This window comes from Giraffa tippelskirchi, chromosome 4 (assembly GCF_054371585.1).
Source record: "Giraffa tippelskirchi isolate mGirTip1 chromosome 4, T2T-mGirTip1v1.2.pri, whole genome shotgun sequence".
Taxonomy (NCBI): Eukaryota; Metazoa; Chordata; class Mammalia; order Artiodactyla; family Giraffidae; genus Giraffa; species Giraffa tippelskirchi.
The window spans coordinates 117,078,234-117,094,849 of record NC_137278.1 but is presented as its reverse complement, the minus strand read 5'-3'; the positions used below and the strand labels follow the sequence as shown (position 1 = coordinate 117,094,849).

General features: G+C 34.5%; 1 protein-coding gene across 11 annotated transcripts in view; it reads right to left on the bottom strand.

Annotated features, from left to right (window-relative positions):
• LRRIQ1 (leucine rich repeats and IQ motif containing 1) overlaps nt 1–16,598 on the bottom strand; it is a 223,146-nt gene extending 206,548 nt beyond the window's left edge. For 8 of the 11 annotated variants that reach the window (XR_014083637.1, XR_014083638.1, XM_081596133.1 and 5 more), the window contains exons 1-7: nt 16,544–16,598; nt 14,005–14,149; nt 12,340–12,451; nt 8,648–8,739; nt 7,323–7,440; nt 6,061–6,284; nt 1,839–1,913 (exon numbers count right to left, since the gene is read on the bottom strand). Coding sequence is in view for 9 of the 11 variants with exons in the window: in XM_081596133.1 (XP_081452259.1) it covers nt 1,839–1,913; nt 6,061–6,284; nt 7,323–7,440; nt 8,648–8,739; nt 12,340–12,451; nt 14,005–14,148 (765 nt within the window). In the remaining 2 variants the exon portion in view is untranslated. The remainder of the gene's footprint in view (nt 1–1,838; nt 1,914–6,060; nt 6,285–7,322; nt 7,441–8,647; nt 8,740–12,339; nt 12,452–14,004; nt 14,150–16,543) is intronic. The other 3 variants (XM_081596141.1, XM_081596142.1, XM_081596143.1) reach the window with 1 other exon arrangement.
• Nucleotides 16,599–16,616: the final 18 nt, after the last annotated feature.

Genomic DNA, 16,616 nt, shown 5'->3' with positions numbered 1-16,616 from the left:
CATGGGGTCGCAAAGAGTTGGACATGACTGAGCGCCTGACTGAACAACAACAATGATCAAAGAAACCCTTCACACTTAGCACATACATTTTTTATTCTGTTGTCTTCTTTCCGTCATTTCGTGTAAGGATGAACGTCAGCTGTCAGTTTACTCTTGCTCCTTTTTAGGTAATGAACTTTTTCCTTGGCTGATTTTAAGGTTTTCACTCCTCTCGAATTTTAACAGTTATACTATTCAATTCTTAGGTGTGAGTCTTTTTGTATTGATTCAACTTGGGCATCTTTACTCATCTTTAGATATTCAAGTTGAATTTTCTAAAACAATTTGAAACCATTACAACTATCATCTCTTCACCCATAGGTTCTACCCCATCCTCTCCTTTCCTTCCAAATTACTGTTATACACATTTTTAATATTTTCATTATGTATCACATATTTCTTGTTCTCTTTTCTTTTTTTCCCATTTTTGTCCACCCTGTGCTTACATTTGGGCATTTTCTATTGACTTCCTGTTAGCTTCAATAATGTTCTCATCTGTTTTGTCAAATCTAATGTTAAATTTATCCACTGAAATTTTACTTTTTTACATTGAACTATTCAACTCTAGTGGAGAAGGCAATGGCACCCCACTCCAGTACTCTTGCCTGGAAAATCCCATGGATGGAGGAGCCTGGTAGGCTACAGTCCATGGGGTCGCTAAGAGTCGGACATGACTGAGCAACTTGACTTTCACTTTTCCCTTTCATGCATTGGAAAAGGAAATCGCAACCTACTCCAGTGTTCTTGCCTGGGGAATCCCAGGGACGGGGGAGCCTGGTGGGCTGCTGTCTATGGGGTCGCACAGGGTCGGACACGACTGACACGACTTAGCAGCAGCAGCATTCAACTCTAGGATATATACTTTGTGCTGCTGTGTTGTGCTAAGCTGCTTCCGTTGTGTCCAACTCTTTGTGACCCTACAGACTGTAGCCCGCCAGGCTCCTTGGTCCATGGAATTCTCCAGAAAACAATACTGGAGAGAGCTGCCAAGCCCTCCTCCAGGGGAAGAATATACACTTGGTATTACATTAAAGATTCTAATTTTCTTTTCATATCTCCTGTTTATTTTACTACTGTATAATAATTATGGGAATTTAATAGCTCTCCTAACACCAACATTTGGATTACCTGTGAGTCACTATTGTCTTTTTCTTGTCATTCATATTGAATCTGTGTCTTCCCATGCCTAATCAACTTTTTTATTTAGAGATGGATAGGATATGCCTACTTTTTCAGGAATGTGTTTATATAAAGTATAAAAAGACTTGGAAAAATACAAAGAAAGGTGGTATTTTTAACTACATTACAGAATTATGGGAAATTTTATTACTTTTTACTTGTAATTACCTAAAATAATCTTATATAAAAACTGCAGTGTAAATTAGTTAAAAATTAATAAATGTGTCATCTTCAACCTAAAGGGATACTTAACACATTCAATTAGTTGCACTAAAGAAATGCAGTAACCTTTCATAACAATCCTCAATCATAATGAAATAATAGTATGTTTCCTCACACACAATGTTTCCTCAAACATAATAGTACATTTCCTCAAACCTTAGAAGAAATTTCACATTTACAGTTTTACATAGACATGTTCACTAATTGAACCAGTTTACCTTCCTTGTCAGGATATTTCATTTCAAGGAGAGTTTCTAGTGACTAAGTATTTTTAAAACTTGAGTAAATTAAATCCTATACCAACTAGGAATATTATTTTAAAATATTCATTCTGAGCATAGTCATTTATTTCAAATGGAGAATGACTATTGTGCTGCTTACAAACAGCGCATACATACCGCATGCTGTTTAAATCTCTCCTTCCACATTTTCTCCTCTTTATGAAGTTCATCATTCATCTTGTCCTGTTCTTGCTGAACATATGATAATATTGAAATACGATATTCAAATATCAAAAATATTATGTTTATTCTGTATGACTCTTACAACATATATTAGTAAACAATGGTTAAAGATAATAACTCACCCAAAGGCCCCCAGTTATTAGTACTGGAATAACAACTGTAATCCCAACTTAAAATACCATAAAATGATACCTCGGTTTCCCATTAACACATGAAGATATCTGTAATCTTGGAAAGCTGTTTTATTAATTTGAGTATATTTATTCACATAATAAAATGCACTAGCTAGAAATACTCCTGGATAATGCAAAAATTACAAATGATAATGTATGTTAAGATGGGTTTTGCATTACAGGTTGTTTTTTTTCTCTCCACACTATTTCATTTAATTCACATAATAAATCATCTCAGAGGGTAATTGTTTTCTTTCATTAACTCATTATTAGCGTCTATTTTGTTAAGACTCTGAAAAATAAACAAAGATCAGTAAAATATAATCCCCTTCCTCAAAAACTTTACCTTTAGTAATTCTAAAATGCTGTCATATGTTCACACATTATCCCAAATTTAGCATAATAAGTTAATCACAAGATAAGAACTATAAGGATTACGGTAGGAAGAGGTGTAATAATTAGAGGATTATGAAAGGTTCATACAAAAGATTGTTTTTGAAATGACTTGGCTTTTAAGAGATTAAATAAACATTTGAGGCATTTATTAAAAAGTTTTTGAATTAGAAAAATGATTACAACTCAGTTTTAGGAAAATTATAAGGTTACATTTGATAGCAGTCAGTAAAGAATATGCCTGCAATGCAGGAGACCCGGGTTCGATCCCTGGATGGGAAGATCCCCTGGAGAAGGAAATGGCAACCCACTCCAGTATTCTTGCCTGGATAATCCCATAGACAGAGGAGCCTGGCAGGCTACAGTCTACGGGGTCGCAAGAGTTGGACATGACTTAGCAACTAAACTACCACATTTAATAAGAAAGTAAGGCAAGCAAACAGTAAGGAGATCAGTGAAGTAGGTATTAGAGAAGTCCATGAGAGAATCAATGAGGGCCTTCTACAGATGAGGTCACAGGAGTCAGAAGAGATGCAAACACAATGCAAATACGAAACTGGCACCAACTGCCAACTGACCGAATCAAAGGAAGTAGGAAAAGTTCTTTGGAAATTATCTCATATGAGCTGTGGGAAATTTTGATGGCATTTAAGCATGGAAATAACATTTTTTGGAAAATAATTACCCTTCTGACTGCACTACTGTGCATGAGTTTCCAGAATACAAGACCAAAAGTAGGAAGGTCAATTAGAGAGTATAGTAAATATTCCAAGCTAGACATTAGGACATCCTGAACTATGGGGCAGCAGTAGACATATGGATGAGACAGTGCATAATGTAACTATTAGAAGGATAGGATCATAAAAGAGAGAGGAGAGTCAAAAATGGTACTCAACTTTTTAGCTTAGTCTATGATGAGAGCATAGCTCATCAAAATAATGACTAATGAAAACCAGAGGAGGAGCACGACTCAGAAAGACAATGCATTCAGTTTTAGATCCATTAAGTTCTGAGTATGGAATAGCAATGTGGTTCACTTTATTTTATAACTGTAGATTTGGTTCTGAACAGCCAGTGCTGTGTTTGAGATTATTAAGAGAGAAAATACATGGAATAAGAAAAGAAAGAACAAAAGATGGAATCCGGGGTAGGACACATTCAGGGAGAAGGAGAAAAAAATTAACCTAAAAACAGATACCAAGGAAAAATGGCTAAACATGTAAGAAGACAATCAGGGTAGTATGGTCCCACAGAAGTAAAGGGAAAATGAAATGGTCAACAGATTTTTACTGGCATAAAAAGGAAAAGAGGCAAAAATAAATACTGATTGGTGGCTCAGATGGTAGAGCATCTGCCTGCAATGCGGGAGACCTGGATTCAATCCCTGGGTTGGGAAGATCCTTTGGAGAAGGAAATGGCAACCCACTCCAGTACTCTTGCCTGGAAAATCCCATGGATGGGGGAGCCCTGACAGGCTACAGTTCATGTGGTTGCAAAGAGCTGGACACGACTGAGTGACTTCACTAGGACCTGTGAGTATGGTTCTAGAAGTCATTGTATTTTTGTCAAACTCAGTTTAGAAGTCAACATTTTGTTTTGTCTTTTTGTCAAAAGTAGTTTAATTCACTGGGATGGAGGTGGAAGGCACCTAGAAGGTTTAGGTCTGAATGAAAGATGAGGAAATGGATTGAGCACAAATAACTACTCCTTAAGAAGCCTGTCTATGATAAGTAAAGCTAAAGAACAGCTAAAGAAAGATATTTAAACCACAGTGATCTCATGAGTTTTCTGTTTTGTTTTGTTTCTAGGACAGGAGAAAATTGAACATGAGTATAAGCAATAAGAAAGGAGGAAGCTGTAGGAGTATTTTAACATATAGGAAAAAGTAAGAGTAAACTGGAAGAATGATAGAATATAGAGCAAAGAAAGAAAAGCTGGCTTTTGCTAGAAGAAGCCTGTCTTACTGAGATAAGAACAAAGGCAAAAAATAAAGTTAAAAAGGCGACCACAAAGATTAATGCTAACTAGATGTGGGATTAGAAAGAAAAACAAGTTCGTAATTGATGCAAAAATGTGATCGTTTACTAATAACAAGGAAGAAGGAGTTGGGTAGAACTCTTAACGAAAGAAATTTATAATAGCAGTTTCAGAAAATGGAAAAAGAAGCTAACAAAGACACAGGTGAGAATTACTGAATATGTAAATTACCTATTTAGAAGCCATCATTATAAAATTATGGCATGGTCCCAGTGGAAAACTTTGAAGCTCCAAGGTAAAACAAAGCTCACATTTAGAAACTCATTAAATCTACTAATGTCATATATACTTTTAAATCATAAATTTATGATAAAGTATAAATTGCTTTCAAAAACTAAGTTATAATTGTTTAAGGGTAAGGCCATGGTGTTAAATTTCTTTTGTAACATCAAGCATATAGCTGAAAGTTTTGCCCTTGAAGTAGTCAGTAAATTTTTGTTACCAAACAAAATAAAAATTGCAATGAAAACAGAATTTAAAAATCAGCTGTTTTTTAGAAAATATCACTAACAATCAATAGCAGTGATACATTTTACCACAAGCCAGGAAACACTACTCCAATAATCTACATTGTATTAACTTCTATTCTGGAATGGGAAAAAAAGCTTCTGACTTTTGAAAATAACTAGTCTAGTCTGTGGAAAGGAAAATATGAACTAAAAGGAAGCTAAAGATTTGTAGCTTACTATTAGTAAAAGCCATGGAGAAGCTGGTTCTGCAATATTATCATTTTTTAATGTATTTATTTTCTATATAATTCAGAAATGCAATGTACTCAACATGGGAGGCTAGGATACCCTGAACTGCCTATGTGACTACATGCTAATATTCTGTATATGGAAGACTCAAAACTAGTAAGTTGGGAGTAATACATAAGTTAACTAGTAATGCAAAACAGATGTAAGTCCTGCCTGTTATCCATATAGTCAAACGATCCTGATGGTCCACAAGTGAGTCCCAGAAATCCACATTTATCAAGATGCCACTACCATGGCCTGGGGATGTGGACCACCTGAGGAGCAGCTGGGAGAAAACAGAAATGCAAACAACACAAAACTCCCTTATACCAAAAATGTTCTAGTCCCAGAAATTAGGTCATTTATAGGAATGTAGCACAACTATTACCTACATGCCTGAACTCCTTTAACCAAATATGTTTTACATAATTGCTAGATATCAGACTACACAGTAAGCCCATTTTGTGATCAAGAAAATTTTGTTGCCTTTTTCTATGATTAGAAGGGCATAGAAAAGCAACAATTTGTGTTGTAAATGTCAGCATTTTTAGGACAGTCTTTGAAACTTTATGGACTCTGGGGGATCTAAAACTCCAAAGCAGTACCTGAAATTACAACAAATTTCACAGAAAATAAGCAAGGGGTCCATATTAATATTGTTAATCCCCAGTGAACTGGTTTGATTATTAGGACTAATTAAAACCCATAGAATGGAGCTCCAGCCACACCATAATCCAAAACATCAGTACTGTTCAGAAGGAGTTACTGATTCAAAAAAATGCATGAAAAACAAAAAATAAAAATAAGAAAACTTACCTTGTGAATATTCTCTAATTTCTTCTTTTCAACCTCAAACTGTTTCATCCAACAATGTCTTTTTTCTTCTTCTTCTTGAAACTGCTTTTCTTCTCTATCCCTCTGAACTTTGAGAGTTTCTTTCTCTTGGTCTTCTAGTTCTTTCTGTTTGTCTTGCCAAGCCTCAAAGGACTGCCGACATCTTTCTTCCACTTCATAGTATCCAAAATTTATATCAGCATCATCTGTATTCATGAAGAGAAAAAAATTTAACTCAAACCAGTCAAAGCTGATCCAATATAAAATTTAAAAGTAATTTCAAAATAAAGAAATAATGTCAATATATTACCAAAGTAAAAGCGACAATGTGCTAATGTGCAAAATACATGTAAACTCCCCTGCAGTCAATAAAGAAATCATATAACTTGTCAAACTATTCCAGAAAACTATGTGTGTGTATCTGTGTGTGTGTGCACATGCACACATTCATGTGTGTAGTTAAGAGATTAATATGGAACATAGTTAAGAGACACTTAAAAAATGCAGGTCTGGGTATATCTATTGCAGTCAGCTCTATATGTGGAAAATTTTCAAATATACTTGCTTCTGCTGCTGCTAAGTCGCTTCAGTCGTGTCGGACTCTGTGCGACCCCATAGACGGCAGCCCACCAGGCTCCGCCATCCCCGGAATTCTCCAGGCAAGAATACTGGAGTAGGTTGCCAGTTCCTTCTCCAGTGCATGAAAGGGAAAAGTGAAAGTGAAGTCGCTCAGTCGTGTCCGACTCTTAGCGACCCCATGGACTGTAGCCTACCAGGCTCCTTCGTCCATGGGATTTTCCAGGCAAGAGGGCTGGAGTGGGGTGCCATTGCCTTCTCCGTCAAATATACTTACATAAAGTTAAACTGAAAGTGAAAGTTGCTCAGTCGTGTCCGACTCTTTGTGACCCCATGGACTATACAGTCCATGGAATTCTCTAGGCCAGGATACTGGAGTGGGTAGCCTTTCCCTTTTCCAGGGAATCTTCCCAACCCCAGGGATCGAACCCAGGTCTCCCGCATTGCAGATGGATTGTTTACCAGCTGAGCCACAATGAAGTTGATTTAGAAGTCATTAAAAAAAACTATGAAACATGTAATTAAATAACCATAGTAAGTGTACAGTATTTTTCAAATACCATGACTATTTTCTTCTAAATTGCAAAATAAAGCTGTTTAAGGTTTTTAGATAATTAAAGTGAATCACATTAAAATGATCAAAAGTCTCATCAAGCAAGTTAGTCCACCTGGCAAAACATGTTCATCCACCGCCAAATCACAAAGCTCAGACTCCAGATCCAAATCAGGACTGCCACAATGAGCATTACTTCTTAGAAATTCTTCTTTTTCTATTTCAGATAACATCTAAGAGGTTAAAAAATTACCAATGATTAAAGAAAAACAAAACAGACAGTAAAGTTGTCATTTCAATGGTGTATTAAGTATTTACACATACATATCTAGAAAATTATTTACTTCAATTTGCTCTCAAATACAATTCTATAGCACACTGATAATTATTCTTTTAAGGTGGAGAAAAATGCTTTTCCCAGGGAAGCAAATTGTATTTTACCCTCCTTATGTATCTCAGAATTCTAATTACTTTCTAATATATACTTACAATATTCAAAATTAACCTGCTTGACACTCATGTCCAAATGTTTCTATTAATATGTGTTTTCCTCCTCACACCTTTTTATATTTCTTTTCTGCAGCAATTGCACATATACACAAATTGCTAATATATTCAATATGTTTTGAAAACAATTTTTTCTAATTTACCTTGAAATATATACAAGTTATAATTTTGATCCATACTTTTCCATAATTAGACTTCCACCATACTCCAGCTTGAAAGGTAAAGGATATCTATTCCAATGAAGTAGCAATATGATAATTCAAAATTAATATATCAGGACTGAGTGTTACCAAAAAAGAGAGTAAGAAACATATATACAAGTAATTTTCAAAGTCTGCTAACCTCATAAAGAGCAAGAATACAGTTAGGTAAAATTAGAGTTATGTAAAATGAGTAATAAAAATGAACAAGATGCTGAGCAATGGAAGAGACTTTCTCTGAAATACATTTCCAGGAGTTTTACCCCCAAATCCTAGGCTTTCCTTTACTCTCACTTCTTTACAGATGTTTTTATTTTACCTTAAAAAAAAAAAAAAAAAAAAACACAGAAGACACTCTACATTTAAAGTTTCTACAGGGTATTTTAAAGACTCCACTGAATCATACTACATTCTTAAGCAAGGTAACAATATTAGAGTATATTTCATTGTTTTCCTTGGATTTTTTAGGTAAAAAATACCATCCAATATAGTTATGCTGGTCTTATTTACATTAAATTTCCAAGTATTGTTGGTTCAAATTACCATTTCTAATATTTTAAAGACTGTAATTTGCACTGTTTTATATTCTATGCCAGAAGAGAAAATAAAACCAAAAATTATTTGCTTAGAATAATTTAATTTTTAAGACAGTGAACTTTAAATCCTATGTGAGATGGAAAGGAAACTTTCTAACTATAATAATATTGAGCACTTTCAGTCAAACAACATATACCTTTATTAATTGCTCTGGATTTTCTTTACATTCAGTTGGTAATTCTATCCTTAAATGCATATGATTATTAGAAACTACGCCATAACCACAGCCTATGAAGAGAAAAAAGTTATAACATTTTAAAATATTAAAGCAAAACACAACATGTTAAAATCCCAAACTATTTTATCATCCTTTAATTTTAAATTCTTTATCATAGAATAGTCTTGATCAAAGCAATAGAAAAATACTGAAGAACCAAGAAGAGAGGAAATCTGTAATCTTTATTCAAAAATAAAAGCAACAGATTTTTAGACCACTATCATCACCTTTCATATTCTAGAACTGAAGTTCACTTTTCACGTATACAGAATAATGCTGTGTTTAATATCACAATAACACCTTGACTAGGAATCAACAAAGGTTCAAGTCTATCTGCCACAAACAACATAATCTTGCACAAGATACTGAAAATGCTTTAATAAAAGTCTTAATTTAAAACATTATAGTGACTAACATGCCCATGAAAGAAACTTTCATTCCCAATTTTGTGAGATTTTGTTGAATTGTAGTGTCTTTTTATCATCTGTGAAGAGGTAGTTATGTTCCTTTTTTTTGTTCAGTTAGCTTGTTTTATCATGGTACCATTCATTGGTTGTAAAGTATTTTTTACAGATGACCATTCTGCCAATTAACTGACTATTCACAAGTATTTTGACCAGTATTATAGATTTTCTTTTTCAACACCCATTCACAATCTCTCTGGCATGTTTTCCTATGTGAGAAGCTGAAAAGCAAAAAACAACATTCTCCAGATTCCTTTGAAGGTATGTTTCTGAGGATGATTTAGATTCTGACAATTGATATATTTGTGCAAGTCTTTATTTTCATAAAAATATTATGTGTGAAGAAAGGCAGAGAGAGATATTTTCATTTTTCTGGCTCAGACTATGATAGAGGGAGCTTTGGGTTGGAGATAGGAGTGTATAGAAGAGGATTAATATATCTGAATTTCTTCATTTTATCAGCAGCTCCTGCTACAGCACAGTTTCACAGTGTACATACATGTATTTTTTCCTACACTTTAGATATTCAACATAGAATCTGATTTTTTCAGTTCTATTAACAATTCTGTTATTTATTGTAATGACTATTAATAGCCTCCAAAGATGTTACTCCTACACTTCCTGGTATGCATACCCTGTGTAGTCCCCTCTCGCACAGAATCTGTGCTGACCCTGTGTAACCATCAGGATGTAGTAAAGATGTTGCATGACTTTGGAGAATGTCATATGAAGCTTTACAAGGTACCACCTTAGTCTCTTAATAATTTATTCATGGGACACTCTTTCTCAAAATCCAGGTGCCATGCAAGCTACAGAGAGAGACCACATGTAGGTGCCTCCTCCAGCTGACAGCCCCAAATGAATTCCCAGCCAACAAATTGCATCAACTGCAAGCCATGTCAGTGAGCCATCTTAGAATTCCAGTCCAGTAAAGACTTCAGATGACTGTGACCCTAAACAACATCTGACTGTAAATGTGTAAGAAATCCAAGCAAGAACTACCTGGTAAATCCCACTGAACCTGTAGAACTATACAAAGATAACAACACACTGTTATTTTAAACATCTAAGTTTGTTTTACACAAATATCCCCCAAACCTTACTGCTTAAAGTAGCTAAAATAGTTTTTGTGTACAAATGACAGCTTTCATCAATACATCCATATTTACAAATAAAATTAGTCTCTAGTTTCTCTTATGTATGTGTATTTCAGGCTTGCACAGTTTTGTATCTAAAATGTGCAGTTTTTAATAAATGAAATATAATCTTCAGATTTTCTGCTCCTTGATGAATTGGAATAATTCAGTTACAAAATTATCCCTAGTTCCTACTGACATTTGAGAAGAAATCTCCTTCTACCTTCTTGCCAAATTACTGATTTAAGCATGTTTTCTGATTTTTCAAGCAATTTTGATAATTTGAATTTTCTTGGAAAATTAGTCTGTTCATTGAGACTATCAAACCTATTTGTTAGAGCTATACACATGAGATCTTACAGCTTTCTAAACCACTGCCATGACTTTAGTTCCTACAATCTTTCATGTAACTAATTTTTCTATATTTTCTTTGATTTTTTCTTAATCAGTCTCTATACTTGCCAATATATTTAAAATAAATTTTCATTTTATAAACCTTAGTAAACATAAATAAGCAAACTACTAAAATCTACCATAACTTGAACAATAATCACTGCTAAAATCTAAAGTGTCTGCATTTAAGAAGTCTTGACATATTCTTTCACATAGGTACTTGGAACAAAAATCTTGGAGCCAGTTTCCTCTTTTCCTTTCACATCAATCCATCAATAAATATTTTTGGTTCTTTCTACTTAAAAATATTTTCTAGAATATGACCATTTTCCACCATTTGTATTTAAATTGCTATCATCTCTAACCATACTACTGTAATAGTCTTGTAGACTCTTGCTACCTCAAGGCATCTTTTCTACACAGTTCCCAGAATGATTGCCTCAAAATACATCATACTCTGTCACTCCTTTCTGAAAAACCTTAATATACTCAGAGCAGAATCCAAAGTCCGCACTTTGGATTTATAAGAGCCCTGTATATCTGACCCTTTCTTTGCTTGACTATAACCACAAAGGCTGACTATTCTCTGAACACATTAAGCCCACTCGGTGTGCCTTGGCCTTTACAATTCCCTCTTTCTGGAACACCAGGTCTCTAGATAGCTATGTGACTCACTTCTTCACCAGCATATCCCATGTGGCTTACTATCTCATTTCAGTCACTACTTAAATATCACTTCCTCAGAGACGCCTCCCCTGACTTCACATATCTAAACTAGCAAAATTCAATCTCTATCCCCTTATCTTGAAATCCTCCCTTCACAGAATGATCATTATTGAAATATTATGTGTTTACTTACTATCTGTCTCCCAACATGGGAACATTGGAATAACAGAGCCAGATCTTTGCCTATTCTGTTCTCTGCTGTATTCTCAGTGGCTACAACAGATCCTTTCACACACTAATATTTTTGGTATAAACATCTGTGAATATACATATAATTTATACCAATATAAGCATAAATGACACTGAATTTCATAATAACTTTTATAGTATACCATAAAACTTATGTTATTAAAATTGTCTCTCATTTTTTTAAAAGAGTATATTGTTAGACACACCAAGGTCCTGTTGAACATTTAAATTGTTGCCATTTTTCATCATAAATTAAGCTAGGGTTACTTCTAGTTAAATCTTTGTTCATTTTTTTTCTTACAATAATTGCAAGATGTAAATTTGCTCAGTTGAGGCAAATAAAGGTTGTGAGGTTTTTATATAAATTATATTTTTTGCCAAAAGTACATATAAACTGATAATTCTAAAACAGTCCCATGCTTGGGTTCCTTTGACATAAAGTAACAAAATGTCTGGCTTTAATTAGGACTAGTAAAACAAATTATTAGCGACTAGTATTTATTGGAGATATAAGGAAGGTAGTAATTAAAACAGATGTGTGAACTAAATTGAACAGACCAATATACTATAGAGATTTTATTAGAGATAAATGCACATGCCTGTATATGAGAAGAAATAACTTCAAGCAGTTTAATTTTCTAAATTATAAATCATTCATACTTACAGAAAACTTATCTACCAAGCAGATGAAAAGTGTACTTACTTAAAACATCAGTATCCTCCAAGTCCTGAAGAATGAGCTCTTCAGCAGTTTTACTCTTATTCTTTATGATGTTAATACAGTGAAGAACTGACTCAGGTAGCTCATCTGAATCCTAAAAATGTGAAGAATAAAAGGAAATGTAAAATTATTTACTAAAACAATGCATCAAAATTTGTTTTGAAACACCAAAATTTTGACTAAAATGGGTGAATGAGGTAAAAGAGCTTCATATAAAAAGCATACTCCAAACAAACACATTTGGTTAAAATTTGCTTTTCATTTTCAGATGGTTATAAATTGCATCCATGATTCTGTTGGAACTCATCCTCAAATGAATAATTTAAGAACTTCTGTCTTACTTAAATTTGCTATGGATAAAAAGACATAATAAAATATTATTTTTTCCTAAAGGATTATGTAGGTTATTGCAATCCTAATTAAAAATCAAAGTATACTTATTTCAAGAAACTTGACAAATGTTTCTTCTTGGGAAAAAAGCTTAGTTGAAAAGATTTGATGCAGCAAAGCTACTGAAGGAATTTGGCCCAATTTATATTTAAAAATATAAAACCAGAATAGGGCAAAAATTAACAGAATAATGGAAAAGAATAGATAACCCTGGATATATTGTATGTATATAACAAATAAGTATATAAAACAGATATGACAAGTCAATTGAGAAAAGGTGTATTATTCCACAAATGACACCAGGGATATTTGCGAAATATTGCAGGGAAATTTTAATTAGATTTACTTTTTATTATATAGCTGAAAATAAGTTTCCACTGGATTAAGAATTTTGATATAAAAGAATGAATCCATGAATAAATTTTCTAGGTATATAAACACTGGAGGAAATATACAAATGAAGATACATTTGATTTCAAAAAAATGAAACTATTTCTTTGGTCTAAAGATTTCATATACATTTTGATTTTTATGCATATCTAATCACATAACAATATACTCATGATTAAGTGAAAAAGCAGGATACTAATATATATCTGTGTCTTCCCAGGCTCAGTTAGTTGAGAATTTGCCTGCAATGCAGGAGACCTGGGTTCAATCCCTGGGTTGCAAAGATCCCCTGGAGAAGGGAATGGCTACCCACTCCAGTACTCTGGCCTGGAGAATTTCATGGACTGTGTAGTCCATGGGGTCACAAAGAGTGTGACATGACTGAGTGACTTTCACTTTCACTTTGCCTCGGCTGGGTGGTAAAGAATTCACCTGCCAATGCAGGAGACATGGGTTCAATCCCTGGGTTGGGAAGATCCCCTGGGAGGGAAATGGCAATACACTCCAGTATTCTAGCATGGGAAATCCCACGGACAGAACAGTCTGCAGTCCATGGCCTCACAAAATAGTTGGACACGACTTACAGCTAAACAACAACAAACATGTATATATACATATGCATAATTCTATGAATAGTAAAATCTCAATTTTGTGAAAAAATGCACATGTATACATGTGAAATTATAGGTAATTTCTACCTTCAATATAGTTTCTATATTTAAATATCTACTAATATACATTGTTTAAAGGTCACCACCCTAAAGAAAAAAAATGAGAGGAGTATACAAAATACACTGAGAAAAGTAGTATTTCTCCTAAAAAAGCTTACTTCAGTTAAACGTCTCAAAAGTACAACACAAAACTTACTGTATCACTATTATCACTCTGGGTTTCTGATTTTGAATCACTATCAAAATCATATTTTTCCAAGGAAGAAATACTGATTTTATCCAATTCAGCCTCTATTTCTTCTCTGAGTTTTATATCATCATCATCGTTGCCTTCCATCATCCTTCATAATAAAACATAGAATCATTTAGAGAAAACTGAAGAGGCTAAATGCTAGTAAAAACTATAGGTTCTTTAACGTGCCACACCAATCCAACATGTTCTACATAAAAATGCTTTAGTTTAACAAAGTTTTATCACATCTTATAATGCCTATACTATATATTAAAGAAAATTACTTTCTCCCTATTTTCATCCATTATTTCTTTAGTGTTTGACTACAAAATGATCAAATCTAATGATACTCTTTAAATTCACTAAATGAAAAGTTATGTGGAATGGGTTTGGCTTACCTTCCTGAATCAAGAAACTTCACACTAAAACTCCTTCTTGGTAATAATTAAAGGCAAAATAACTGTAAACAGCTTGAGTATTCAGAGATAAAAGTACTTATAAGAGAACATCCTAGGTCTATATATGGGGTCACGTTTGGCTAGTTTGCACTCATTAAATCAGAGTTGTCAATTCTACCAGATAGCCACAACAATGAAATAATGAATAATATATGATGTATGAGTTCAACATTTATTTCGTTTAAATCTTTAGGCTTGTAATGGATACGGGTCAAGCAGTACATTGAAGGATATCTTCACATCATCGTTAACTACCATCATTAGCTTCCATGTATATTAAGTACGTGTGACAAGCCAGGCGCTAGTAGACACTTGTGTGACTGATAATCTCTGGAGTAACTTCACAGATTAAAGGTCATTACAGTCATTGTATAGATGAGAAACCTAAGGTTGGAAGATGTTAGTTAATTCCCCATAGTATTATGCTAAAAAGTAATGGGAGTAGGATCCTAACTCAGAGATCCTGAATCCAAAGTCAGTGCTTTTCCCACAATCCAAAGGTATCCAAACTTAGGCAAGCTCATTATCTGCCCAGCAATTTTTCCAAACAACCAGTAGACTTCAAATAGCAGATGGTAATCCATTCATGGATTAAGAAATTAATTTAGCAGTTTTTGGTCATCTAGATTAAATGATGGGATAGGATAGGAAAAGTTAGGGTAGGTCAGAAAAGAAACTATAAGTGTACTATATATACTAAAAGTAAAAATTGTTTAAAAAACTTTGCTTCAACTATAAGTACATGTATATGTATGCACGCATGCATGAAATGCAATGCAAATTTTTGTTTTAATGTGGGTCTAAGTAAAAAAAAAAGTTTGAACAATGCCGTACTAAGCTTAATCAGCTTTTATTTTCCAATTTTACTCATAACCTCCTTCATTCAAAACAAAACCAGAACTGGTGCAAAATGCTACCCCACAATCTAACTTACTTAAAGTGCAATTCAAAAGCTTTGAATGAATATAGGGAGAAAAACCTTTGCTAGGTGGAAAATTAGATTTAAAAAATGGCTATAAAGCAGAATGCAGAGATATACAAAACTTCATGTAGAAAGAAAGGCAGAAAAATAGGGTAAAGGAAAGGGACATTTCCATCATATGTCCATCTCAGCTCATCTACTGACTCTTTAGATCAGTCCTGTCCAATTACACATTTGAGCAACATATTTGATTTAAATTTCCTAGCGGCAATTTTTAGAATGTAAAGAGAAACAAGTGAATTTTTTTTTATAATATATATTAATTCAATCCAATATACCCTAAATATTTTTTCTACAGTCAACAGAATAGTATTCATTATACAGTAAGCTAAAAAGTTTACACTTTGTTTTGTATATTAATAATTCTTCAAAATCTGATGTGTATTTCACATTTACAGCACATTTCAATTCGGACTTGCTGCATTTAAGCTCTTAATGGTCACCTCTAGCCAGTGGTTACAGAATTGGATACAGCAACCTTGGATCGATCCCACTGAAAAGAGGCTAGGTAAACTACTTCAAGTTGATAATAAATCACTTGGAGTTGGCTAAAGGTGCCAAGGGAGCTTAGTGGGGTGTCTTAGTGGCTTAAGTGGGGAGTCTTCGTGGCTCAGCTGGTAAAGAACCCGCCCGCCAATGCAGGAGGCATAATGCGGATTCGATCTCTGGGTCTGGAAGATCCCTTAGAGGAGGACATGGCAACCCACTCCAATATTCTCGCCTGGGAAATCCCATGGACAGAGAAGTCTGGAGGGTTAGAGTCCATGGGGTCGCAGAGAGTCGGACACGACTAAGCACGCACACAAAGCGGCCAAAAATGAGAAATTTTAAGGAACCCCACCCTTCAGTTATAGTTCTTCAAGTTCTGAGTGAACTACCAAAATTTTTCAAAACTGAAAGGAGCCTCTCGCTCTACAGACCGGCTCAGCACTCCCTGGGCGCGCGGCCCCCCTTCTCCCTAAAGCCTGGCCTTGGCGGAGAGGGGCCCGGCTCCACTTGCGCTCCCGCAGCTTTGCGGCACCTCCCGCTCTATCAACCCGGGTCTTGAGGGGTGCTCGCTCACCCAGCAGCGGCTGAATCCTCCAGCTTGGTTGGAAAACAGCGCCCGCCCTCCAAACAAAGAGTAGCCACGGCAA